This window comes from Microcaecilia unicolor, chromosome 1 (genome assembly GCF_901765095.1).
Source record: "Microcaecilia unicolor chromosome 1, aMicUni1.1, whole genome shotgun sequence".
NCBI classification, from domain to species: domain Eukaryota; kingdom Metazoa; phylum Chordata; class Amphibia; order Gymnophiona; family Siphonopidae; genus Microcaecilia; species Microcaecilia unicolor.
In genome coordinates, this window is record NC_044031.1 from 250887753 (window position 1) to 250915306 (window position 27554).

Below are 27554 nucleotides of genomic sequence, written 5' to 3' on the forward strand. Positions count from 1 at the left end.
ATCTGATTTCAACAAAACTTCCACCCCTGCTAATTTAGGATTCATTTGAGGTATCATCTGATGAGAATTTCCCACCCATAAAACATTTTTTCCTTAGCGTATGCAGCAGATGAATCCAAGAACTGGTGGGTTGTGTCCATCTACCAGCAGGTGGAGATAGAGATTACAAAGCTGAAGGCAGTGATACCAGATGGCCAGCTCCTCCTTCACCTCAGTACATGGTGGTGGACGGCGCTTCAGCAGCTCCTGGATTTGTCTGTTGGGGATACTCCTGGGTCCTGTGGGCCAGTTGAGTTTAGGGGTGTCTGGCTGGTGGTGCTGACTTTGGGGGCATACTCAGTCTTCTGGGTCCCTGCTTCACCCTTTTCCCCCTTGCCTCCCGGTCTTTAGAGCTCTAGCCTTCCTCACCAGTAAAAAAAAAAAAAAACACCCAAAAACCAAGAGAGCTCCTTTGCCTTCATTTGGTGTTAAAAAAACAAAACAGAAGAAACAGAAGATTTCTGACAGGACCGGGCAATGGAGGGTTAAGTGACTTGCCCAAGATCACAAGGAGCAGCAGCGGGATTTGAACTGGCCACCTCTGGATTGCAAGACCGGTGCTCTAACCACTAGGCCACTCCTCCACTCCACGGCTATGGCTCCATTCATTTTTTCCTAGGTTTGGGAATTTGGCGGCATTCTCCGCAAGGACAGCATCAGAGTGCACCCCACTCTAGATGAGATCCGAGAGTTTATCTTCCCTGGGTCTTCTTGGAATCCTTGAGCTGGGTGGTCACCCTTCAAATGAGCCACCTTGTCCCATTCCAGACAGCTCTGGTACGATTTTTTTCTTGACCGAGGACTGGAGGATCTAGGTTCAGACTTGGGTGCGCAGTCTGCTCAGGGCGCTGAGTCCTTGGGCCTGGCTATGCATTCATGTCTTGGGCTCTGTGGCGGATACTTTGGAGGTAGTGCTGTGGACGGTGCTCATAGACAACATCTACAGCTCTTGTTTCTTGACGGGTGGTCTCCTGTGTTCCAGGAGTGACAGCAGTGTCTTCCATGGCTGTTCTCGGTACGCCGGCGTATGAACTGGTGGCTTCGCAATTCCTCCCTGTGGAAGGGATGCCTTTGCACCTCCACAGTGGATGGTGGTGGTCACGGATGCTTGTCTCTCGGACTGGAAAGTCCTTTGCTTCCTCCTTCCGTCTCCAGGGTGGTGGATGGCACAGGGGACGGGGTAGCCGATCTCCCGCCTGGCTCTGCTTTTGGTGCTGTTTGTCTTCTAGCCTTTCAGGACACATTGCAGGCCAGGCGGTGCTTGTGCCGTCTCCCCCGCCTGGACCTGCTTTTGGTGCTGTTCGTCTTCTAGCACTTCGGGACATGTTGTGGGCTAGATGGTGCTTCTGTCATCAGAGAAGATGAGGCGGTGGCTGTTTCTTCGACAGAGTGGGTCTCATGTTGCCCCCATGGAATGGGCAGAGGACCTTGTGTTCCGTTTTTACGCGGCCCACTTTGCGGGCTTTTCCTACGGTGAGTTCTCTTTTCTGCCATCTTCTGGTCTCGGCAGAATGGTTATTCTGCACCAGTGCTTCTCCAACGTGGCCTCAGGTAGAGAGCTCTACAGGTAGATCTGATGGCGTCCCGGCTGGATGCCTTCTTTCTTCTGTCATCGGAGAGATGGTGATTCGGCAGGGCTGGTTGTTCTATTGCATCCTTGGCCGGAGCACATTCTTCGATAGTGTTTCTTCTGTGGCCTCTCTGCGGCCGAGTTCTTTTCAGATCGCTCTCTACCGGGGTCGAGTCATTCTGGTAGCTCCGGATTAACCATGGCGCCCTTGGTATACGGATAGAGTGAGGCTCCTGGTGGTGCCTTCGTTTTGGATCTGCTTGACTCCGGGCTCTTCGTTCTGGGTCCGCTCCTGAGTGGATGATCCCTCTCGATTTGGTCTTACTGCCTGGTGTTTTGAGAGGTCGACTCTGAGGAACAGAGTTCTTTGGGTGCTATGGTTACTGTTCTGTTGCGATCTTGTATGTGGTCCACAGTCCACTGCAACTGCATATTCTCAGGTGTTGAGGATTTTTTGAGGCTGGTTGCAGCCCACGCTTGGTCTTCATTGTGGGCATCTGTTCCTCAGTGATCGAGTTCTTTCTGCAGGATGGGTTGCAGAAGGGCCTGGCCTGGTCTTGCACTTGGAGGTGGTGCATTTCTTGCAGAGTGCTTTGCTCCTCCGCTGCTGCGACCTTCTTCTCCATGAAACCTCATTTGTATTCTCCGAGTCTAGCTTGGGGTTCCTTGTCTACCGAGCATTGCTTCGGACTCCTTTTGTTCCTTTGCAGAATGCTTCACTTAGGAACTTACAAGCAGTGTTCTTGGTTGCCAATTCTTTGGCACGCGGAGTGTCTGAATTTTTAGTGCAGCCATTCCGAGCTATTTTTTTCTGTAATTTGCTGAGTCTGGAGTGACCTTGCTTTCGGTTCTTTCTTTCTTTTCTGGCTGTGGTTTGGCTTTTCTTTTTCAGTCTCTCTTTCTTCCCTTCTTTTGGGAGGGGGATTTTCACATGGAGTACACGGCGCTTCGTCTTCTGGATGTTCAGAGGGCTCTCCGGTATTTGCAGATGTTGCATGTTTTTCAGCATTCAGATCTTCTCTTTGTCTTTGTCGTTGGTTCTTGCTGTGTGACGGAAGCCTCTGGTTTGATCTGATTTTTTTCTCATTGGATTGCAGATAATTTGTGGATTTTTTGGAAAGGTTGCATCCCGCCAGTGGCATTCCAGGCTAGTTTCACGAGTTTGCTATCTACTTCTTGGGCGGAACGGGTGTGCTTTCACCATTCAGATGCTGCCTTTGCAGCGGTGGTTCTGTCTCGGGGAGCGGCGACTTCCCACCCTACTTAGGGATTGCTTTGGTACATCCCACCAGTTATTGGATTCATCTGCTGCATATGCTAAGGAAGGTAAAATTATGCCTTACCTGCTGATAATTTTCTTTCCTTTAGTAGCAGCAGATGAATCCAGGATCCCGCCCTTTGTCAGCCGTGCTTGTTTTGCCTATCTGTTCTTGTTCTGGTCTTTAGTTTCCAAAAAAAAAAAAACAAAAAAAAAAGAGAAGAGGTAAGAGAACAGAAACCTCTGAAGAGGACTCCATCGCAGTCGTGGTTACTCTTAAATTGTTGTAATCTGCCTTGGGAAGCTTGGTGTTATAAAGATGATGGAATATATTGCAATTAAACGGAAGTAGAATTAAACTCTCCTTTCATAGGGGTACATGGAATCACATCTTCATCTGTTTTGTAGAAGGTTACCTTTTAGATACACAAATGGATTATTCTGTTTTGAACATGTTTCAGGGGCAAGTGGTTTTATAAGTCAAAATAAAAAAATAAATATTTTGTTTTATGCAGATCTCTTTTGTTTAAACATAAATGGGCTTATAAGCCCCTAATGCAGCCCATTGGTTTTCTTATATTTTGTTCTTGTGATAACTTATATTGTGCCAAAAAATGAAAACTCCTATCTCTAGCTGGTCGATAATAAAAGGAACACTATCCACCCTAAAAAGTTGTTTTGTGGCTCTAGATAAGGATTTGTGATATTGAATAAATAAGTGTATGTTTGTGTCCCTAGTCATGCATCCTAAGTTTATATAATCCTTTCAAGAAATACAGTCAAACTTATTCGTGGAGCATAACCACAGAGGCATGGTATGGTCGCATTTTCAATATGGTAATACTAGGGCCTAGCTAAGGAACAGGTTATTTTGAGTTAGTCTTCACTGGACCAAACTTGCTTTCCTTGTGCCATCACTATCCAGCAGGTAGGCAGTGTCTTAAAATGTGGAGGATAAAGGATTTTCTTTTTTTTACATTTATATTACACATTATCCCAAGCAAAGTCAGGTTCAATCTGGTTTACATTGAAAATACAGTGAGACAGAATAATAGAATTCAGTTATATCATGGGAACAAATAGATGGATATGTCTGAAACATTTAACAAAGTTGGGATTAGCATATATACCCAACTGGGCATTCAAAATTTTGTTCTTTAATGATACCACATGTTTAGAAATCCATAGCCATTAGTATAGGCAGTTATTCAAAGATTATCACATGCACACACCAGAACAGGCATCCATCACATTGCAAAAGTAAACAACAACTTCTACAGAGTATATCCAAAATTAAATTTTTATTTAATTTCTATCATCCAAAATTTCAGACAGTAGATGAACAGATCCGTATGCTGCACAAGCCAGCATGTTTGAAAATATAGTGAGATTAATAAAAATGCTACCAGCAATAAAGTATGACAGTTTGAATGCAGCAGCTCATAGGTTTATTTGCTTTGTTTTGAGTGTACGGGGATGACGACTGCGTGGAGAAGGGGAAACTTAGACTTAATTGGCTTCAACATTTTGATGTCACTTGGTCTCTTGTCTGTTAAACCTCCTTGAGCCAGCCAGTCCTCCAGAATCTCTTTGGCAGTTGGAAATTTGAATCCAACTCAACCCCCACCCCCTTGGGCTGTTCCAAACACAAAAATAAGTAAATAAAGGGGGAAGAAAGAAATAATATACAAAAGGTTAGTTGTCACCAAAAATATTGTGCTGTCTGGCTGTTGTAGTGCATTGTTTTCCCCTTTTTGTTCTGTTGAAGGATATCCTACTTGTCCTTGAAAACAAAGTGCTTACATATAGCAGATGTAACCTGTGATCTACAAAGAACAAGTCCTCGCACACCTTCCTGTCTCTCCCAGAGGAGTATTTTACTGAATTAAATAATTAGACTGAGGTAGTGCCATGAGACAGTGGCAAGCAGGAAGTGGTGCACATGCATGCTTAAGCAACTCAATGCTTCTAGTATGTACTGGGCAGCAGAAGCTTTCCTGCTTGGTCTGTTGATGAAGTCATCCACGCTGTGAAAACTTGTACCCTGCTGTTTGCAGAGAACACCTGCTACTGGTGACTTAATTTGGTTTCCTTTCAGAATGCTGCCTTCATTTGTTGTGCATTTGCTATCCATCCATTCTAAAACACACTGCTCATACTCACTCACCAAGCACTAATACAAGTAAAAAAAAAAAATCTTGTATAATGAGTTTATATCAGAATCATTATGGAAGTGCCAGAATCAGGCTGGAAACCCCAAACAAAGCACTTTTGTGTTCTGTAGTTTGCTCTTAAAGTGCTATCATTGTGCAGGAAATTACTATTAATTAATCATCCATTTATTTTTTAATTTTTTATATTGCCTATTACCTAGGTGATTTATAAATCAAACATTGATAAATGTACTTTCACAAAATAAAAATCCTTAATTGGTTATTAATAAATTCTCATGTTGAAATAAGCAGTATTGATGTTCTTGGTATTCTGTGACTTCTTGACTATGGGAAGGGTTGCAAATTCTAATCTTCCATGTACTAGTACCCAGCTCCCGTGGAATGGCCATGGGATCCATGGACTAAGTAGGTAAGGCAGGCAGCGGTGGGTTTAAAGTCACTCCCTCCTCCCATGCTGATTAGCAGTAGGAGCAGAAAATCTGTGCTGTGAGCTCTGTCCTTCCTCACTGCTGCTTGAGGACTGACTGCTTTAAATCGCACTGTAAAGAGTTTTTGCCTGCCTTGCTGTCTTGATTGTTTTTTTTAAATAGGCTTAAAATGCTTCATTTATCTGTTTTGCTTCCTAACTTTTAAATATACCTAGGGTTTATTGGTTTAAACCACAATCTCTTTTTCTTAATCTTTAAGAGTAGTTTCCCAGCAAATTCCTTACCAGCAGTGACAGGTCTTGCCTCCTCATTTCTTCAGGCATGCATGTGATGCCAAAAATTGACATTTTTCTGAAATTAAAAGTAATTTGGCAATTCATGTGTTTTATCTTGGGACTTTGCTCTTTGCACTTGCAAGCTGTTTTCTTCGGAGCAAGCGTTTACTTTGTTGTTTATATATCCTACACTTGCCTTACTCAGATTGCTTCATTTAGGCTCGTATTGAGGGCCAAATGTAGTAGTGGGAAGAATGCATAGCACATCTTGACTCTTAATGTCGGTCTGGCCACTGGTAGTTGCAGAGCCTTTCCCACAGATCATGTTTGCATTTCCAGCCTGTTATGAGTATACGGAAGCACAGTGTACAGCATCATAAGACCAGACCAGCATATTACACATATCAGTTATCTGACCCTTCTGGAGATTAATTCAGTGTATGTCACTGATGAGATTAGTGACTGAAACAGAGCTGAGTGCTATGAGATGAGTGCTTACATTATGAGTCACACATTAGATTGGCTAGCTTGAGCAGTTGAAGTGGTAGTATATCCAAGAAAATTGTTTAAATGCCTTTCTTCAGTCTCAGAAAGGGTACAGTTTCTCGCGTATGAGTTTGTATTTTTTGTTTCTTCCTCTTTAGTTTTCCAACACCCCTGCAATGGTTAATCTTGCATATAGAGGCTTCTGTACATCTCCTCTTTTCTGGCCAGTTCTTCTATAGTTTCTCCTGGCCTTTCTCCTTATTTTTCTTGATTTAGTGAGTCCATTCATTTATCAAAATAATTCTCAGGTGCCCCACCACAGCCTGCTAGTTTTCAGGAGATAATAAATACATATACATGATAGATATTTGATGTTAAGGCAATAGCCATACTAGTTATAGCAGTTGAGATTATCACAAAATGCTGTGGTTAGGGGCATTAGAAGTGGAGGGATGTTGAATGTGAACTAAAGTGGGGATTTTATTTATTTATTTATTTGTTACATTTGTATCCCACATTTTCCCACCTATTTGCAGGCTCAGTGTGGCTTACCGTAGAGGCGATCGCCAATATCGGTTTGAACAAATACAAAGTGAGATTGTGGTAAAGTTAGTTCTTATGTGAGTCATAAGGAGGGAGATTTAAGTTATGTCCAGTATGAGCTTTGGTTTTGTTGTGCTGCTGGGTTGAGGCATTTACGTTGGATCGTTGGGGTACGCCTTTTTGAACAAGGTAGTTTTTAGTAGTTTCCGGAAGTTCAGGTGGTCATATGTTGTTCTCATGGCGTTTGGTATTATGTTCCATAGCTGTGTGCTTATATAGGAGAAACTGAATGCATAGGTTGATTTGTATTTGAGACCTTTGCACCTTGGGTGATGGAGATTTAGATATGTTCGTGTTGATCTTGATGTGTTTCTGGTTGGTAGGTCTATAAGGTCTGTCAGGTATCCCGGGGCTTCTCCGTAGATGATTTTATGAACCAGGGTGCAGATTTTGAATGCAATACGTTCTTTGATTGGGAGCCAGTGTAGTTTTTCTCGTAGGGGTTTGGCACTTTCGAATCTCTTTTTTCCAAATATAAGCATGGCTGCTGTGTTTTGAGCAGTTTGGAGTTTCTTTATGATTTGTTCTTTGCATCCCACATAGATTCCATTGCAGTAGTCCAGGTGGCTTAGTACCATAGATTATACCAAGTTGCGAAATATTTCCCTCGGGGAAAAAAGGTTTCACTTGTTTGAGTTTCCACATTGAGTAGAACATTTTCTTCGTTGTAGTTTTCACTTGGCTCTATAGTGTGAGGTTTTGGTCGATTATAACTCAGAATTTTCAGGCTGTCTGGGGTGGTTATGTTAGTGTGTTTGTACGTGTTATATTGGGATGTGAGGATGAGACTGTGTGTTTTTTCTGTTTAGTTTTAGTTGAAATGCGTTTGCTCATGAGTTCATGATGTTCAGGCTGAGTTCGATTTCTCTGGTGATTTCTGTTAGGTCATGTTTGTAAGGGATGTTTATGGTGACATCGTCTGTGTATATGAAAGGGTTAAGGTCATGATTGGATAAGGACTTGGCTAGCGGGGTCATCATTAGGTTGAAAAGGAGTGGTGAAAAGGAGTGTGGGAAAGCGCGGGGTACAAATGTAATAAATAAATAAATGCTCAATGAGTTTAAAAAGTTGTAGGATGCTTTTAGTGCATATACTCCGGCGTTGTTGGAAACAGGCACCATTGTTCCTGGTACTGGTTTGGAGGTCCACTTTGATTATGGAGCCAAAAAATGTTTGAAAATTCATTAAGGTAAGCCATTGAATGTATTATTGGTAAAGTTAGGGGGGTAGGTATAGATTGAGTGATAGCATAAGGCTTCCTCTATGTTATTTTGTTTGTGACAGTTAAATCCCTGAAGATGCCTCGGGTGAAACACAGTGACTGTTTGAACTATTTAAGACCAAGAATGGAAGCTGAAAATGGAATAGTGATTGAGAAATCATTACAGTAATGGATATGAATTTATCACTTGATTAAAGGAATTGATGGTTACTGAATTACCATGTGGACAAGCAAGTTGATATAATTATCTAATCAGCCTGTTTTGGAAGCCAATTGAAAAACTCAATGCTGGTTAAGGGATGCTAAGGGAAATAGATTAACCATATGAATAGTAGAAAAATATAGAAGAAGAATCAGTAAGTGTTAAATGGAGTAATTTCTGTATCCATGTAAACATCATTACCTCAGGAAGAGAGAGTGAGGACATATGAATGAATGGTAAGAGAGTTGACAGTGTGGGTATACATTAGTTTGTATGTTGAGAATGTGAGAGAGCGCAAATATAATATGAACAGGCACATTTAATTCTGCTTTTAACTCCTAACCCTTATTCACTTGTTCAGAACCCTTATTTTATCACCCTCACTTTAATATTCCCTTATTTCTTGTTTGTCCTGTTTGTCCTAATTAGATTGTAAGCTCTGTCGAGCAGGGACTGTCTCTTCATGTTCAAGTGTACAGTGCTGCGTAAGTCTAGTAGCGCTATAGAAATGATAAGTAGTAGTAGCACTATCACTTAGAAGATGTTTTAGAAGTGTTTTGTAATAAAATAAAGTTGAATAAGGAAGAATTAAGTGTAGTTACTTTATGATGAAGTATTAATGTAACTAGACTGAAATCATTCTACTCAGTAGAAAGTAAAAATGAATATGCATGAGAGAGATCTTCAATACAAATCCGTCTCATTCATATTCAATATACAATATTTCTAAATGGGTATCTAAATTTCAATATAAGTATACTCTTCCCATTGTTCCATTAGAGGTGGATTTGGACTGATATACTTTTGAAAGAACTATGAATGTAAATCATATTTGGTGATGCAGAAAATTACAACAGTAGAATTATAATCTTTTATAAGATTAAGTGATAAAGTGTGAAAAAAAATGTATGAATAGTTTTAGACATTGTTGAGTGTGAGATAAGTAAGGTATTAGAATGAGAGGTTTAAAATAGGAGAATGTATGACTGAATGAGTGTTTTGAAAAAAAAAAAAGATTTTATGGAATTATTAAGAATTTGATATGAATAAAGATTATTATATAGAAGAATAATTATTTATGGTTAATATTTGCATATTCATTAGGGATATTCTGAAAACCTGGCCTCTTTGTGGCACCCAATACTTGAACTCCTGTATGCCTCCCTGGCTTAGGATGTGTCAAAGCTTCTCTGTTTGGTGAAGCTGCTAGTAACGAAGTCTGAGATGTCCCTGAAACCAAAAAGGCAGTTCTGTCAGTACAGACCTTCTCAGAAGAAGATCAGAGGATAACATTTTCTCCCTCACAGTTTAGCAGGAAACAAATTACATGACCCGTGGGCACATGGATTTTCCTCTAATCCTTGGTGGCAGTTTTAGACTAGTAAGCCTTGTCTTCAATCATTAGTAATTCTGGTTTCATATGTCTTTGTTCCCATTGATGTAATTAATTAATGAGCCACACTGTAAAACACACAAGAAGCCCTAAGTAGTGGTGTATAGGTTGTAGCTCTAGAGATGTAGTATTAGCAAGCTGGTGATCTAGACTAAAAATTGGTGCAGCATGGAGCAACACCAACAAGTTAGCTTTCTTTCTACCCATGGATGCAATTTTCCTGTTTTCCTTTCTTTTATTTTTTGGATTCAGCTTGTTGATTGAAAACTAGAGTAGGCTTCCAGAGAATTGGAGGAAAAAAAATTAGTCTCTGCAGGTGTGATAAAAGATGAGGACCTTGAAGAACCCCTTCTCTCTCTGTAAAATTGTTTTGTTAGCAGAGGAAGTGCTCTGTACATAGTGCAAGGCACACATTTCTGCAGCACAGCGATCTCTGAAGCAGGAATTACTTAATATATGTGTTATGGATGGTAGTATGCCAAAATCTGACCTGCCAGAGCTGTTGGCAGGGAATGTTTCCTGCTGACTGGTAGTCGGGTGACACTGGCATTCTACATTGAAAAGCAGTGCCTGGTACAGGATGCAGGGCCAGTCATTTCACAGCCTGCCTTTTCTATATGAGAAGCTAAACACCTTAAATCAATATTTCCAAATTCACTCTTTTAAATAATTCACACTACCAGATGCACTAAACTTAACGAGCCATTAACGAGCAAGTAGTAAACCCTGGCATGCACTAAAGACTTTTTTCTGACGACAGTAGCAGCTAACGAAAACGGAATGCAGATGAGCAAATTGTGTAGAAACCCTATTGTAATGAGATGCACTAACCTTTTCCGATTGCCTTAACGCTGGAAAATCTAACGAGAGGTCTGTACCTTTCGTTGGGGCTGTGCAGGATTGAACTGCAACAAAAGTAAAAAAAACTGCAACAAAAGTAAAAAAAAAAATAGCGCTCCACTTTAAAAAAAACGTCCAATTTGGCCGTCATTCCCCCCCCCACGAAGATGCCACGCTGCTCACCCCCTCCGATGCGGCTCGATCCAGAGGACAGTGCGGTTGAGGACGCCCATCCAAAAAAAACGTCCATTTTGGCCGTCATTTCCCCCCCCCCCCCCCACGAAGGCGCCACGCTGCTCACCCCCTCCGATGCGGCTCGATCCAGAGGACAGTGCAGTTGAGGATGCCCATCCAAAAAAAACGTCCATTTTGGCCGTCATTCCCCCCCCCCCTGCAATAATAAAAACGTCTTTTTTTGCAGTGCTTCACTCAGCTGAGAGACCTGGAAATCTCTGAGATATTCACAGCATGTTTAGCCATCTCTCTCCTATTCAATCTGTTCAAAATTCTGCTGCACAACTAATATTCCGCCAGTGTTGTTATGCTCATATTAGCCCTCTCCTCAAGTCACTTCGCTGGCTTCTTATCCGTTTCCGCATACAGTTCAAACTCCTCTTATTGACCTATAAGTGCATTCACTCTGTAGCTTTTCAGTACCTCTCCACTCTCATCTCTCCCTACATTACTCCCCGGGGACTCCATTCACTGGGTAAATCTCTCTTACCTGCACCCTTCTCCTCCACCGCTAACTCCAGACTCTGTTTCTTTTATCTTGCTGCACCATATGCCTGGAATAGACTTCCTGAGCTGGTACGTCAAGCTCCATCTCTGGCCGTCTTCAAATCTAAGCTAAAAGCCCACCTTTTTGATGCTGCTTTTAACTCCTAGCCCTTATTCACTTGTTCAGAACTCCTCACTTTAATATTCCATTATCTCTTGTTTGTCCTGTTTGTCTGTCCTAATTAGATTGTAAGCTCTGTCGAGCAGGGACTGTCTCTTCATGTTCAAGTGTACAGCGCTGCGTATGCCTAGTAGCACTTTAGAAATAAGTAGTAGTATACGTTAAAGAGGGAATTGAGTCAAACAAAATAAATATTCAACATGAAACAGATAGCAGCGTGGAATCCTTGTGGATAGAAATTCCATGTGTGGAGGGAAAGAGTATACTGGTAGGGCTGTACTACCGTTCACCGGGATAGAATGAACAGATGGATGAACAAATGTTTACAGAAATTAGGAAAGCTGGCAAATTGGGCAACATTATAATAATGGGTGATTTAATTTACCTCAGTATTGACTGGATAAGTGCTACATAAGGAAGCGCTAGGAAGGTAAAATTTTTAGATGTAATAAATGAACAACTAGTCCAAGAATTGACAAGGGGGGGAGCTACAGTGGGGGAAATAAGTATTTGATCCCTTGCTGATTTTGTAAGTTTGCCCACTGACAAAGACATGAGCAGCCCATAATTGAAGGGTAGGTTATTGGTAACAGTGAGAGATAGCACATCACAAATTAAATCCGGAAAATCACATTGTGGAAAGTATATGAATTTATTTGCATTCTGCAGAGGGAAATAAGTATTTGATCCCTCTGGCAAACAAGACCTAATACTTGGTGGCAAAACCCTTGTTGGCAAGCACAGCGGTCAGACGTCTTCTGTAGTTGATGATGAGGTTTGCACACATGTCAGGAGGAATTTTGGTCCACTCCTCTTTGCAGATCATCTCTAAATCATTAAGAGTTCTGGGCTGTCGCTTGGCAACTCACAGCTTCAGCTCCCTCCATAAGTTTTCAATGGGATTAAGGTCTGGTGACTGGCTAGGCCACTCCATGACCCTAATGTGCTTCTTCCTGAGCCACTCCTTTGTTGCCTTGGCTGTATGTTTTGGGTCATTGTCGTGCTGGAAGACCCAGCCACGACCCATTTTTAAGGCCCTGGCGGAGGGAAGGAGGTTGTCACTCAGAATTGTACGGTACATGGCCCCATCCATTCTCCCATTGATGCGGTGAAGTAGTCCTGTGCCCTTAGCAGAGAAACACCCCCAAAACATAACATTTCCACCTCCATGCTTGACAGTGGGGACGGTGTTCTTTGGGTCATAGGCAGCATTTCTCTTCCTCCAAACACGGCGAGTTGAGTTCATGCCAAAGAGCTCAATTTTTGTCTCATCTGACCACAGCACCTTCTCCCAATCACTCTCGGCATCATCCAGGTGTTCACTGGCAAACTTCAGACGGGCCGTCACATGTGCCTTCCGGAGCAGGGGGACCTTGCGGGCACTGCAGGATTGCAATCCGTTATGTCGTAATGTGTTACCAATGGTTTTCGTGGTGACAGTGGTCCCAGCTGCCTTGAGATCATTGACAAGTTCCCCCCTTGTAGTTGTAGGCTGATTTCTAACCTTCCTCATGATCAAGGATACCCCACGAGGTGAGATTTTGCGTGGAGCCCCAGATCTTTGTCGATTGACAGTCATTTTGTACTTCTTCCATTTTCTTACTATGGCACCAACAGTTGTCTCCTTCTCGCCCAGCGTCTTACTGATGGTTTTGTAGCCCATTCCAGCCTTGTGCAGGTGTATGATCTTGTCCCTGACATCCTTAGACAGCTCCTTGCTCTTGGCCATTTTGTAGAGGTTAGAGTCTGACTGATTCACTGAGTCTGTGGACAGGTGTCTTTCATACAGGTGACCATTGCCGACAGCTGTCTGTCATGCAGGTAACGAGTTGATTTGGAGCATCTACCTGGTCTGTAGGGGCCAGATCTCTTACTGGTTGGTGGGGGATCAAATACTTATTTCCCTCTGCAGAATGCAAATAAATTCATATACTTTCCACAATGTGATTTTCCGGATTTAATTTGTGATGTGCTATCTCTCACTGTTACCAATAACCTACCCTTCAATTATGGGCTGCTCATGTCTTTGTCAGTGGGCAAACTTACAAAATCAGCAAGGGATCAAATACTTATTTCCCCCACTGTATTTTAGATCTAGTCCTTAGTGGAATGCAGGGCATGGTACGAGAGGTAACGGTGTTGAATCACAGGGAGTGATCATAACATGATCAAATTTGAGTTGATATCCGAAATGAAGTCATTAAAGAAATCTACTGTAGCAGCATATACGTTTTGAAAGGGCGACTATGACAAAATGAAGAAAAAGTTAAAAAGAAGCTGAAAGGGCCGGCCGCAAAGGTTAGGACTTTAAATCAGGCATGGACATTGTTTAAAAATACCATTGTGGAAGCCCAGAACAGATGTATTCCACGTATTAGCAAAGGACAGCCAGAATGGTTAAAAGGTAAAGTGAAAGATACTATTAGATCCAAAAGAGCATCCTTTAAAGAATGGAAAAAGGATCTAAATGAAGAAAATAAGAAGCTTTCTATGGAGATTCCCTGCATTATTTAATTATAGTGGAGTAACTAGAAATATTTTTATGTTAGGATTCCCTACTGGTCATAAAGTAAAAGCCATGTTTCCTTTACAGTCCTCACTAACCTATCAGGCAGCTTATAGTTGGAATTCTCTTCCTTCTTTTCTTAGGCAAACAAAACATTATTATGAGTGTGGGAAATAAAGACTGTCCTTTAAAAAAAATATTTTTCTTAATCCATAGATTTTAAAGTTTGTTTCTGATGATTGTGACTATTTTGTACAACTATCTGGCGTATGCTCTTTTTCTTGTTATCTGCGTAGAACTTATTGGTTGTAGTGGCTATAAGACCTTAATGTAATGTAAGCAACATAAGCAGTGCCAAGCTAGATGCAAAGCATTGATAAAGAAGGCTAAAAGAGAATATAAAGAAAAACTTGCATGGAGAGAAAAACTCATAATGACTCCTTTTTCAGGTACATCAAAAACAGAAAGCCTTTGAGGGAATCTGTAGGACCGTTGGATCATAAAGGAGCAAAAGGGGCACTTAGGGAGGACAAGGCCATAGCGGAGAGATTGAATGAATTCATTGCTTTGGTCTTTACAGAAGAAGATATGAGAGATCTACCTGTACTGGGAATGGTTTTCAAGGGGAAGGAACTGAAAGAAATCTCGGTGAACTTGGAAGATGTACTGAGCGATATTGATAAGTTAAAGAGTGATACATCACCTGGACTTGATGGCATACATCCCAGGGTACTGAAAGAACTCAAACATGAAATTGCCAATCTGTTGTTAGTGATCTGTAACCTGTCATTAAGGTTGGAGGGTGGCCAATGTAACACCGATTTTTAAAAAAGGTTCCGGGGTGATCCGGTAAGCCTGACTTCAGTGTTGGGGAAAATAGTGGAAACTATTATAAAGAATAAAATTATGAAACACATAGACAAACATGGCTTAATGGAACAGAGTCAGCAAGGAAAATCTTGCCTCACCAATTTGCTTCATTGGGTGTGGATGAAGGTGAGCTTGTTGATGTAGTGTGTCTAGATTTTCAGAAGACTTTTGACAAAGTTCCTCATGAAAGACTCCTGAGAAAATTAAAAAGTTATGGGATAGGAGGCAATGACCTTCTGTTGATTAGGAATTTGCTATTGGACAGAAAACCAAGGATATGGATAAATGGCCATTTTCCTCAATGGAGGTGCGTGAATAGTGGAATGCCTCAGGGATCTGTACTAGGACCAGTGCTATTTAACATATTTATAAATGATCTGGAAAATGGAACGAAGAGTGAGGTGATTAAATTTGCAGATGACACAAGACTATTCAATGTTGTCAAAACGCATGCGAATTATTAAAAATTGCAGGAAGACCTTAGGAAACTGGAAGACAGGGCATCCAAATGGCAGATGAAATTTAATGTGGACAAAGGCAGAGTGATGCACATTGGGAAGAATAACACAAATCAAAGTTACCTGATGCTAGAGTGCACCTTAGGAGTCAGCACCCAAGAAAAAGATCTAGATGTCATTGTAGACAATACGCTGAAATTGGCTCAGTGTGTGGTGGTGGCCGTAAAAGCAAACAGGATACTAGAAATTATTAGGAAAGGGATGCAAAATAAGACCAGGAATATTATAATGCCTCTGAATCGCTCGATGGTGTGACCTCACCTTGAGTATTGCATTCAGTTCTGGTCTCCGTATCTCAAAAAAGATATAGCGGAATTAAAAAAGGTTCAAAGAAGAGTGACCAAAATGATAAAGTGGATGGAACTCTTCTCATATGAGGAAAGGCTAAAGAGATTAGGGCTCTTCAGCTTCGAAAAGAGACGGTTGATTGGGGATATGATTGAGATCTATAAAATCCTGAGTGGTGAATCGATTTTTTTCACTCTTTCAAAAATAACAAAAACCAGGGGGACACTCAAAAATTACATGGATATACTTTAAAAACAAATAGGAGGAAATATTTTTTTCACTCAAAGAATAGTTAAGCTCTGGAACTCTTTGCCAGAGGATTTAGTAACAGCCGTTATCGTATCTGGGTTTAAAAAAAACGGTTTTTGACAAGTTCCTGGAGGAAAAGTCCATAGTTTGTTATTGAGATGGATATGGGTGAAGCCACTGCTTGCCCCGGGATTGGTAAATTGGAATATTGCTACTAATTGTGTTTCTGCCAGGTACTTGTGACTTGGATTGGCCACTGTGAAGCAGGACACTGGACTAGGTAGACCATTGGTTTGACCCTGTATGTCTATTCTTTTGATCTTTATACCTTTGCTCTGGATGAAGTTGAAAGGTGTTGGTCTTTTCTAAGGTGGATGCTCTGGTCATGGTGGTTACTAAGGCGACTGCTGTGCCGGTCGAGGGGGGCTTGACTCTGAAGGAGCTCCGTGACAGTGTGGATCAGCATCGTCGTCTGGCCTTTTCTGTGGGGATGTCCAGTTTTTGGTGGACATTCTGTATGGTTTGGTCTGCTTAGCTTTCCACTCAGTGAATGCTTCAGTGCTTGCATGCTGGTGGTTGTGGGTTTGCCACTGGGTGGCGGATGCAGCTTCCAAAAAGCTGTTGAGTTGGCTGTCCTTGAGGGGGCGGTTGCTCTTTAGAGAGGACCTGGAGAAGCTGTTTAAGGATATGGGTGAGTTCTTATGGCGCCATACACATTTTCTAAGGCGTTGGTGGTGGAGGCAGTGTATCTTCAGCACCATGGGGTTCAGGTTCACTTGTACCTGGACAGCTGGCTGAATGTGTAATGGAGAATTATATGTAGTTGACTGTGTTTTGATTGGTTTCATTTTAATTTTATACGATTATACATTGTATGTTTATTTTTTGCTAAATTGTCTTTGTATTTTTGTAGTCCGCCTAGAACTGGAAAGATAGAGGGGAAAACAAATTAAATACATAAATACATAAATTCGGGCAGACTCAGCAGCGGAGGCCAGTCAGGCCACTGATCAGGTCATCTCCCTCCTTGAGTCCCTGGGTTGGGTTGTGAATCGTCCCAAGAGCCATCTGTTTCCGCCTCAGATTCTAGAGTACCTGGGAGTTTGCTTTGATATTTGCTGGGGGATGGTGTTTCTCCTGGAGGAGTAGATGGAGAAGCTACAGCCACAGAAACATCAGTTGTGTGATGTTCTGGAGCCCGCAGTCTGGGACTTCTTGCAGCTCCTGGGCTCCATTGCAGTGTCTTTAGATGTGATGCCTTGGGTGAGAGCTTATATGTGCCCTCTTCAGCAAGCCCTGTTATCCCGGCTCAGGCCTCTCAGGACTTTCAGTCTTCTGCTTTTGCCCAAGGCCAGGCTCAGTCTGGCCTATTGGGACATTCTGATTAACTTATTGAGGGGGTCCCTCTGGATCCTCCTCAGTGAATACTGGTCACCATGGATGCAAGTTTCCTTGGCTGGGGAGCTCACTGTCTGGGACCAGTAGTACAGGGCACCTGGTCCAGCTAGGAGGCATTCTGGTTCATCAACTGCCTGGAGACCTGGGTGGTCTGGTTTGGCTCTGCTGGAGTTTCAGCTGTTCCTGAAAGGGAAAGCGGTCAGAATGTCGGACATTGTGATGGCAAGTGACGTACATCCACAAACGGCAGGATCCGGAGTCGAGCAGTGGCCCTGGAGGTGGCAAGCCTCTGCTGCTGGATGGAAGTGTACCTGCAGGCTTTTTCAGCTATCCATATTGTGGGCAAGGACAATGTGCAAGGGGACTTTCTCAGTCAATCTCTTCTGGATCTGGGAGAATTGGAGCTGGGGCAGCAGGCCTTTCAACCCATAGTGGACTGCTGGGGGCCTTCTCATTTGACTTGAGTAGTAGTGGAGCTACTCTTGTGTTCCCTCTGTGGCCTCTGATGGGCCAAATGTCATGCAGGATTGCGAGTAATCCTTATTTGGTTTTGCTGGTGGCGCTGGATTAGCCCCGCAGACCTTGGTATGTGGATCTCTGTTGCTTGCTGGTAGGCGACCCTCGTCCTCTGCCCAGGGGTTTGGGGCTCCTTCGGCTGGGGCTGGTAGACATGGAGGATCTGGAATTTCTTTTGGCTTTTGGCCATTGAATGGCAGTGCTTTGAGAAGCACGGGTTTTCCTTCACAGTGATTTCTACTTGCTCGGTCCAGGAATACCTCCATGACTGTGACTTATGTCAGGGTCTGGTGGGTTTTTGAATCCTTGTGCAGGGAATGGGCCCTATCCACCTGGAGGGCTCAGGTTTGACATTCTGAGGTTCCTGCAGTAGGGCCCACAGCAGGGACATGCCTTGATCTCCCTGGGTGGTTGCACTTTCCAGCTTTCGGGGAAAGGTGAAGTGCACTTCTCTAGCTTTGCACAAGCAGGTGGCTCGATTTCTTGAAGGGAGTGGGGCACTTATGGCCTCCGCTTCATCCTTTCTTTCCTTCATGGGATCTTGATTTGGTTCTCCAGGCATTGTTGGGGGGCTTGGCTTCCATCAAGGACCTAATACTTAAGACTGTTTCTGGTAGTGATCATCTCTTCTCTGAGGGTCTCAAATTCAGGCTCTATCTTGCCGGGAACCGTATCTGTCTTTTGTGGAAGATTCAGTGGTCTTGCATATGGTTCCTCCCTTTCTGCTGAAAGTCCATTCCATGTGAACCAGAAGATGTTTCCCCTCATTCATGGTGGAGGGATCTTCTCCTATGGACCAGAGGCTCCACATACTGGTATGCAGAGGGTACTTCTCCGGTACCTGAAGGACACGAATAAGTTTTCATCTTACTGATCATCTCTTTGTACTCTTTCATAGTCCTCAGAAGGGACAGAGGGTGCGTCTCCGGTACCTGAAGGACGCAAATAAGTTTTTATCTTACTGATCTTCTCTTTGTACTCTTTCATAGTCCTCAGAAGGGACAGAGGGTGCGTCTCCGGTACCTGAAGGACGCAAATAAGTTTTTATCTTACTGATCTTCTCTTTGTACTCTTTCATAGTCCTCAGAAGGGACAGAGGGTGCGTCTCCGGTACCTGAAGGACGCAAATAAGTTTTTATCTTACTGATCTTCTCTTTGTACTCTTTCATAGTCCTCAGAAGGGACGGGTGGTTTCTAAGGTGTCTATTGCGAGGTGGATTAAGGTGGCTGTTGAGTCCGCCTATGTTAATATTTATTTAACACATTTATACCCCACATTTTCCCATTTAGTTGCAGGCTCAATGTGGCTTACATAATACCGTAGAGGCAGGCTCCGGTTCGGTAAAATACAAATACACAAAATAGTAGTAAACCTATAAATAACATGAGTATAAGGCAACAAAAATATGATAAAAAGTCCAATACGGTCCATAGTTTTGCTGTTATCACAGGAAGTAGAAAATTAAGTTGGGTTTGAGGGGTAGGCCTTCTTAAACAAGGTGGTTTTCAGTGACTTCCTGAAGTTAAGATGGTTATGAATTGATTTCACGGTTTTAGGCAGTGCTTTCCACAGTTGTGTACTTATGTAAGAGAAGCTGGATGCATAAGTTGATTTGTATCTAAGACCATTGCAGTCTGGATAATGTAAATTTAAGTAAGTTCAGGATAGACTGGTACTGTTTCTGGGTGGCAGATTTATTAGGAACTATGTATCTAGGAACTATGCCATAAATAATCCTGTGGACCAGAGTGCAAACCTTGAAGGCAATGCGTTCTTTGATTGGAAGCCAATGCAATTTTTCACAAAGGGGTTTGGCACTTTCAAATTTTGATTTTCCGAAGATCAGTCTCGCTGCTGTATTCTGGGCGGTCTGAAGTTTCTTAATTAGTTGTTCTTTACAACCTGCATAGATTCCGTTGCGGTAATCTAAATGGCTTAATACCATTGATTGTATTAGGTTGTATGGGTCTTCCGGTGCCTCAAGGACTGAATTCCCATTCAACCATGGCTTAGGTGACATCCTGGGCGGAGGCCCCCGTACTATTTCACCTGAGGAGATTTGCATGGCGGTGATGTGGTCTTCGCTTCATTCCTTTTGCTAAGCAGTACTGGTTGGATAATTTGTCCAGGGTCTGTTTGGACTTTGGCAGAGCTCTCATTCGGAGGGGGAGGCCTTTTCTTCTCCCCCCCTCCCAATTAGGTCTGCTTCTGTATATCCCACTGGTTCAGAACAGTGTAAGTTGATGCTAAGAGGAAAAATTTTCTTACCTCATGATTTTCTTTTCTTTAGTCAGCATCACTGTTCTGAAATCCTGCCCTTGAAGGACCTTGGCCCATGGTTCCGGGTATGCTTTGTCTTTTCCTATTAGAAGTAATTGAAGAAAAAGATCTGATTCTAATTTGCAGCCATATGGGGTTCCCATGATTTGGCTATTCCCTGGCATATGCAGGTAGCGTGTGCCATTCTGTGTTCTTTTGCTCACTTTCTTATAATTGTTGCTGCATTGGTTGATGGGGCTGGATGCATTACAAAAAGGGACTTTCTTCTGCTTGGGCAGATGCTGTAATCTCCCCAATCCCTTGCCCTGTAGGAAGGGAAGACACTTCAGCCCTCTGAGATAAATCTCCTTGGCTGGAATAAGAGAGCCAATTCAGACTTAGATGTGGTGCGACCAAGTAAAAATCTTTATTGGTATTTCTCAAAGCTAATACAAAATTATTGTTCTCTCTGGAGCAGTTTGTCACCCAGAAAAGCTAGACGCTCAGACTGAATAGCAAAATCTGCTCAGCAAAACTTTCTCATTCTGTACTTATATACTGATACAAGTTTCATTTCTTCTAAATCATGTGATTTCTCTTATTTTAACTTATTGTTCATATAAGGATTTTCCTGTTTTCTTCCATTACACATATATGGTTATATTCTGTTACGTTTTATGCTACGCTTCTAGCGACCCACTACGAGCAAGTTCACCACGCACAGTCTTTTTCAAGACCATTTCTGTATACAGCCAATTACATTACGCTTGGTTCGGGACAAGGACCAAATTGCGTTTCTGGCATTTAAGATTCATATACGTCACGCCATTGGGGCAGACTCCTGATGCAGGCCGGTAGGCCGAAACCCAGCAGTTGTGTCGAGTCTTTTCATCAATAAAGAAGCTTTTTAAGATATTTGTCTCCAGGATTTGTATTTCCGTGGTCAAAACATCCCACTTTTACCTGTACTTGTGTTTTCCCGTGGGGCGTTCGAGTTCTCCGCTTGATCGCGGATTTTTCTGAACACATGGGTTGAATAATAAACAAAATTCATATTGAATTTACTGTCTACATACAAAGATTTGTTTAAAAAATTTTTATTACCTGTTCTGGAGTCTGTACAGAGGAGACCTTGGATATTTCCCCTTAGAGCTTGCAAAATAATTATTCAAATCCTGGCATCACCTCAGCAAGAGCAACACACAGTCCCTCCACTGCTAAATACTTTGTGAAGTAACACAAAACCTTGCAAATAAGTTACTCAGAATTTATGACTGTAGTAAACTTTCCATATCATAACAGCACCGACTCTCAGGGCACAAACAACAAGAACTGTACTTTTAAAAAGGCAGCACTGCAGATAGAGAACACCAGTACACCACCTACTGGAACAGCTAAACAAATCTAATTTCTACACACATAGCAGAATCTCTCATCTCTCACACACAGAATAAAGACAAACTCTCACCAGTTATAGAATAAAAGATCAAAATTGTTAATCCCAAGAAGTCAAGGAGTAGCCTAATGGTTAGTGCAGCGGACTTTGATCCTGGCTACCTAGGTTCGATTCCCATTGCAGCTCCTTGTGACCTTGGCCAAGTCACTTAACCCTCCATTGCCCCAGGTACAAAGACTTAGATTGTGAGCCCTCTAGGGACAGAGAAAGTATCTGCATATAATGTGTACAGCGCTGCATACATCTAGTAGCGCTGTATAAATGATTATTAGTAGTAGTTTCTATGAGCAGTGTAACAGAAGAAATAAAAATGCATTTCATCTTGTACTAGCAAAACATAAAGTTATAAAAAAGACACATTTTTTCATACATATTGCTTGCAAGCTTGAAAGCTACTGAAGCAGTGTATGTTTACTAAATCTGATATTTTTCCAGTCATTAAAAACTTAAAACTTTTTTTAACCACTGTTGTGTGGACAATTAATTTTTCTTATTGGAATGCTCTCAGTCTCTTTCCAGCTTTTTATTCTCTTATCTCCAACTTAGCCTCCCATAAGCCTTTCCCCTCCTCTTCAGCTCCTCTCTTTATTTATTTATTAGGATTTATTTACCACCTTTTTGAAGGAATTCACTCAAGGCGGTATACAGTAAGAATAGATCAAACACAAGCAGGAGGCAATTAGAGCAGTAAAAATATTCGAACAACAATACAAAGTATGGCATGGTATACTACTTGCAATGACAACACAATATGTACTAGAACATTATAATTGGTAGTGAAGGGTAAGGCAAAGTTGTAACATATAGATGAGTAAGAAAGTAGGAAGAATTAGAAAGTAAGGTGATTGATTTGAAGAAAGTTGCACGTGAGCTACCTTCAAAGACCCAGCCCCTCCACCCCCTTCATGGTTTCACACCATTGCTCCACCGCAGCCTGTGGTTTTGTTCCTTGTCTCAAAGAACGCAATCCATCCAATAAACGCTTGCCAATGCCTCTACTTAGCTGCCTTGTCTTCATTACTGCACAGTCTCTGACAGGCAGATGAACAAAGCCCCGCGCTGTTCCAAACAGCGCTCTAAAAATAGGGCTGGAACAGCACGGGGCTTTACCGCACAGATGATCAGAGATAATGCATGCAAATTTAAGCAGCGCAATTATCTCTGATCATGGGGTAGAAGGGCAGGCGAATTGTGCCGAGCATGCGCGCAGCACAATCCTCCCGCACTTGTAAACTAGCCTGTACACCAGGGCTATTCAATTCCAGTCCTTGAGGTCCACAGGCAGGCCAGGTTTTCAGGATATCCACAATGAATATACATGAAAGAGATCTGCACACTAAGGAGGCAGTGCATGCAAATCTCTCATGCATATTCATTGAAGGAGAATATCCAGACCTTTGGAACCGTTTTGCTCACTTGCTTATCATTGCTATTGCACTGGTTGATGGGGCTTGTGCATTGTGCAAAGGGACTTTCCGTTACTTAGGTAAATCCACACTGGATTGTTCCAGGGAGCACCACAGCTTTTTATACAGTAATGTCACTGGTAGAATTCAGTTTTCTCCACCTCCATCTGCTGGTAGAAGGGGATAACAACCCATTGATTCAGAGTGGTATCACTGATTTAAGAAAAGAAAATGATCAGGTAAGGCATAATTTCTCCTTAATGTCACAGATTTGAAAAGCCCCTTGTATATGATATTAAGTGGGTTTGACTGTAAAAATAGGAAAAAATTGGCTTCAGTCCTTTGTGGCATCTCCCTGTCTCTGTAGTCAAGATTGTAGTTGGCTGCACCTTGCATATAAAGACCCTTTTTGTGCAATGACAGTAATTCTTGCACATTTCTTACTTCCCTAACGCTCCTGTTTGATGGGTCCTTCCTCTTTTTACAGAGCTGTCCTAGACCATCTCCACCAGTTGCAGGGAACAGGAGTCGTACTTCCTCACTTACAGATCAGCAGGATGAAGGCACTTTAACACCAGACAGAGAGGTCAGTCTAGGACGCTTTGTTTTTGTTCTTTTTTTAAATAATGTCTTTGTACAGTAATATATGATTGTATATTATGATTGTTTTCTAAACTGTGAAGCTTTGCTCACATACATTTATGTGCACTTCTGGGTTTTCTTCAAATGAATAATCTTGTAGCATACTTAAAATTTTAATTCTTAAGCGCCCCACCTCCACTATCTTGAGAGCAAGACAGTGAGGGCCCTGTTTACTAAGGTGCGCTAGCATTTTTAGCGCTTGCTGCTAGAGACACCCATAGGAATATATGAGTGCCTCTTACTTTAGCGCACGCTAATTTTTAGCACATGCTAAAAATATTAGCGGGCCTACAGCGCAGCTTAGAAAACAGGGCCCTGAGTCTGTTATCCTCCTGTAATATGTGTACTGTGTGCCCTCTTGGTGCATGAAGAAAGAGGCTATGTATTGTGTATGTGAGGTACATCTGATCACTAGCACAAATAGTGAAAGAATGCCTTCCCTGGGACAGGCACATAGTGGAAGGTAGGCAGTAGGCAGTACCCAGTTGCTCCCTCCCCCCTAGCCTTGTGTTTTACTTTTAAGTACAATGAATGTCCTAGTCCTTGTCAGGGCCGCCGAGAGACTGGGCCGAGCCCGGGACAAGGCCGCTCCCAGGGCCCCTCCCCTACTGCTCCCCCTCCACCCGCTCCTCTCTGTCCGCCACCGGGCCGGGCCCCCTGCATTGAAATCACAGTGCCTCTCACCTCCGTGTGAAAGCGCTGTAGTCAGCAGAGCAGCAGATCGCTTCCCTTCGGGCGTCCTTCCCTCCCTGTGTCCCGCCTTCATGGAAGTTACATCAGATGAGGGCGGGACACAGGGAGGGAAGGAGGCCCGAAGAGAGGCGATCTGCTGCTCTGCTGCCTGCAGCGCTTTCACACGGAGATAAGAGGCGCTGTTATTTCAATGCAGGGGGCCTGGCCCGGTGGCAGACAGTCGACAACGGAGGGCAGGTGGGACTGCGGCACCAGGCCCCCTTTGGAGGCCTGGACCGGGGGAATTTTGTCCCCCCTGCCCCCCCACTCTCGGCGGCCCTGGTCCTTGTTAGTAGCAAGCATTGATGGAGCTTTGTTGTGTCAGGACTTTCTGGAAAATCCTGTTCTGTGCCTTTGGCAGTCTCAAGTGTGTGGGAGCTGAGGGTGTGCAGCTCATCAGGAGCAATGCAACAGCACTTTGCAAGAGACAGTTTGTCAGCTGAGCCACACCAGAGATCCTCATGCTTCTTCTCTACTTGATCTTTTCCTGACCTATGAGGCCGAGCTAAAGCTGCAGCTTTAATACTTACCCCTGTTTAGTCAAAAGGTTATATCTTTATTCAAGAATTTTGGTCACTTTGATATCCAAGTATCAAATATATAGGTTAACTTAGAGCATCAAATTGATATAATTGAACCCAACCAGGTGGCATTAGCTTAGATATGAAGTGCACATTCACACCAGTTTATTTAAATAATTCAGTGGCATTTATTGGTGCCATTATGGCAAAACTGCATATTTCTGATATAAAAATATCTTTGCTAAATTTGGTTGGGTCCCTTTTTTTTTTTTTTAAGAGGATTTTCTCCATAAGCAGATTTAAAGTTGGGGTTGAGCTGAAACCAGAGAACTACAAAAACTAAAGTGGTTAGGCATGAGCATAGTGGTTGGAGTTTACCATTTTGAATACTGAGATTTGTGTTCTTTGCATGCCTGACTCCTAGTTAGGGGAATGTAACATATACACAGAAATCTATACCTCACCTGTTGTGTTTTTGCCAAAGTTGTGTGCTACTTAGACCATTTACTTATTGTTAGAATTGAAAATCTTACTAAAATGCTCTTCCCCTCTCAGATCATCACCTGATCACCTTCACACTTCATCAGCCTCCCCCTCAGTCCCGCCCAACACTAACCACTACTTTCAGGAATCTCCAGGCTGTCGACCCTCCCTCCTTATCCTCTTGTATCTCTAATCTCCTCCCTTCCATCATGTCCTCCGAGTCTGTCGACAAGGCTGTCTCTGCTTACAATGCCACTCTCTCCACTGCTCTGGACACACTTGCACCATCCATCTCCCGTCCCACAAGGCGTACTAATTCCCAGCCCTGGCTGACCCCTTGCATCCGATTCCTTCGCTCCTGCGCCCGATCTGCCGAACGCCTCTGGAGGAAATCTCGCACCCATAGCGACTTCATTCATTACAAATTCATGCTATCCTCCTTTCAGTCCTCCCTATTCCTTGCCAAACAGGACTATTACACCCAATTGACTAATTCTCTCGGCTCCAACCCTCGTCGTCTCTTCACCACCCTTAACTCCCTCCTCAAAGTGCCCTCTGCTCCCACCCCCCCTCACTCTCTCCTCAATCACTAGCTGACTACTTCCTTGACAAGGTGCAGAAGATCAACCTCAAATTCACTACCAAGCCACCTCCTCCTCTTCACCCTTTAACCCACTCCCTCAACCAACCAACCCAGGCCTCCTTCTCCTCTTTTCCTGATATCACCGAGGAGGAAACCGCCCACCTTGTTTCCTCCTCGATATGCACCACCTGTTCCTCTGATCCCATCCCCACCAACTTACTAAACACCATCTCTCCTACTGTCACCCCCCCCCCCCATCTGTCATATCCTCAACCTCTCTCTCTCCACTGCAACTGTCCCTGACACCTTCAAGCATGCTGTAGTCACACCACTTCTCAAAAAACCATCACTAGACCCTACTTGTCCTTCCAACTACCACCCCATCTCCCTCCTACCCTTCCTCTCCAAGATACTTGAACGCGCCGTTCACAGCTGCTGCCTTGATTTTCTCTCCTCTCATGCCATCCTCGATCCGCTTCAATCCGGTTTTCGCCCTCTACACTCGACAGAAACGGCACTCACTAAAGTCTGTAATGACCTGTTCCTTGCCAAATCCAAAGGTCACTACTCCATCCTCATCCTCCTCGACCTATCCGCCGCTTTTGACACTGTCAGTCATAATTTACTTCTTGCTGCACTATCCTCATTTGGGTTCCAGGGCTCTGTCCTCTCCTGGTTCTCCGCTTATCTCTCCCACCGTACCTTCAGTGTACATTCTCAAGGCTCTTCCTCCACCCCCATCCCGCTCTCTGTTGGAGTTCCTCAGGGATCTGTCCTTGGACCCCTTCTTTTTTTATGTTTCAACTGTTTTTTATTATGAAAGAAATCAACATATCCACATCTTATAGACATTATAGAACTAATACAAGTATTTTTTTTTGTTCCTCCATTATCTTGTAACAGCATAATAAAACAATAATTATCTTACACAAGGATAGTGTGTTTCTTTTTCTTTCTCTGTGTGTTTCATTAATTTGTATTATCCATGAATTCAACAGAACATTGCATTATTGTCAACATCTAACATAACCAAATATTGTGCCACCTTCATTATCCGATATTAGTACAACAAATCCATTATTAGTTCCCACCATAGTATAATGTTGCATTCTTCCATCCTTATACCTACTATTTCCCTTTCCCCCTTCCCACCCTCCCTGCCCTCTTATTCTTCATGGTTCCCCCTGTAACCTATAAAATTCCCCATACTTTCCAGTATCGCATAAAGTCCACTCATAAGGTATTAATAATCAGACTTCGCCCTTTCTGCGTCATTTTTTCCAAGTAGCATCCCCAGATTTTAAGAAATCTCGTTTTTCTTTTATCATTTCCTTTAGCCTCTTTTGCTTCCCAAACCAACAATTGATGTACCTGATTACGCCAATGCCAGAAATTTGGCGGGTTGTGTGTAGTCCAGTGCTGCATAATACATTTCCTTGCTATCAAACATAATTTGCGCTTTAGCAATACTTTATCTGCATTTAAACTCGATTGTACCTCCTTCATATCCAATATGAGATGTAATGGATTCATATCTACTCTACTACATAACATGCCTGTAAGATAGTTAGTTATTTGTCTCCAATATCGTTGTATTAATACACATTTCCACATCGCATGATAAATGGAGTTCTCGGCATTATGACATTTTACACAAAGAGCTGTTTCTATACCCCCTGCTTTATACAATTGAACCTGTGTAAAGTATGCCCTGTGTATCATTCTAAATGCACAT

General features: G+C 42.8%; 1 protein-coding gene across 1 annotated transcript in view; it reads left to right on the forward strand.

The window, feature by feature from the left end:
• The window catches only part of LOC115474884 (golgin subfamily A member 4-like), a 191417-nt gene that overhangs the window by 17322 nt on the left and 146541 nt on the right, over positions 1 to 27554 (forward strand). The window contains exon 2 of the mRNA XM_030210613.1: positions 23346 to 23444. Coding sequence (XP_030066473.1) covers positions 23346 to 23444 — 99 coding nt within the window. The remainder of the gene's footprint in view (positions 1 to 23345; positions 23445 to 27554) is intronic.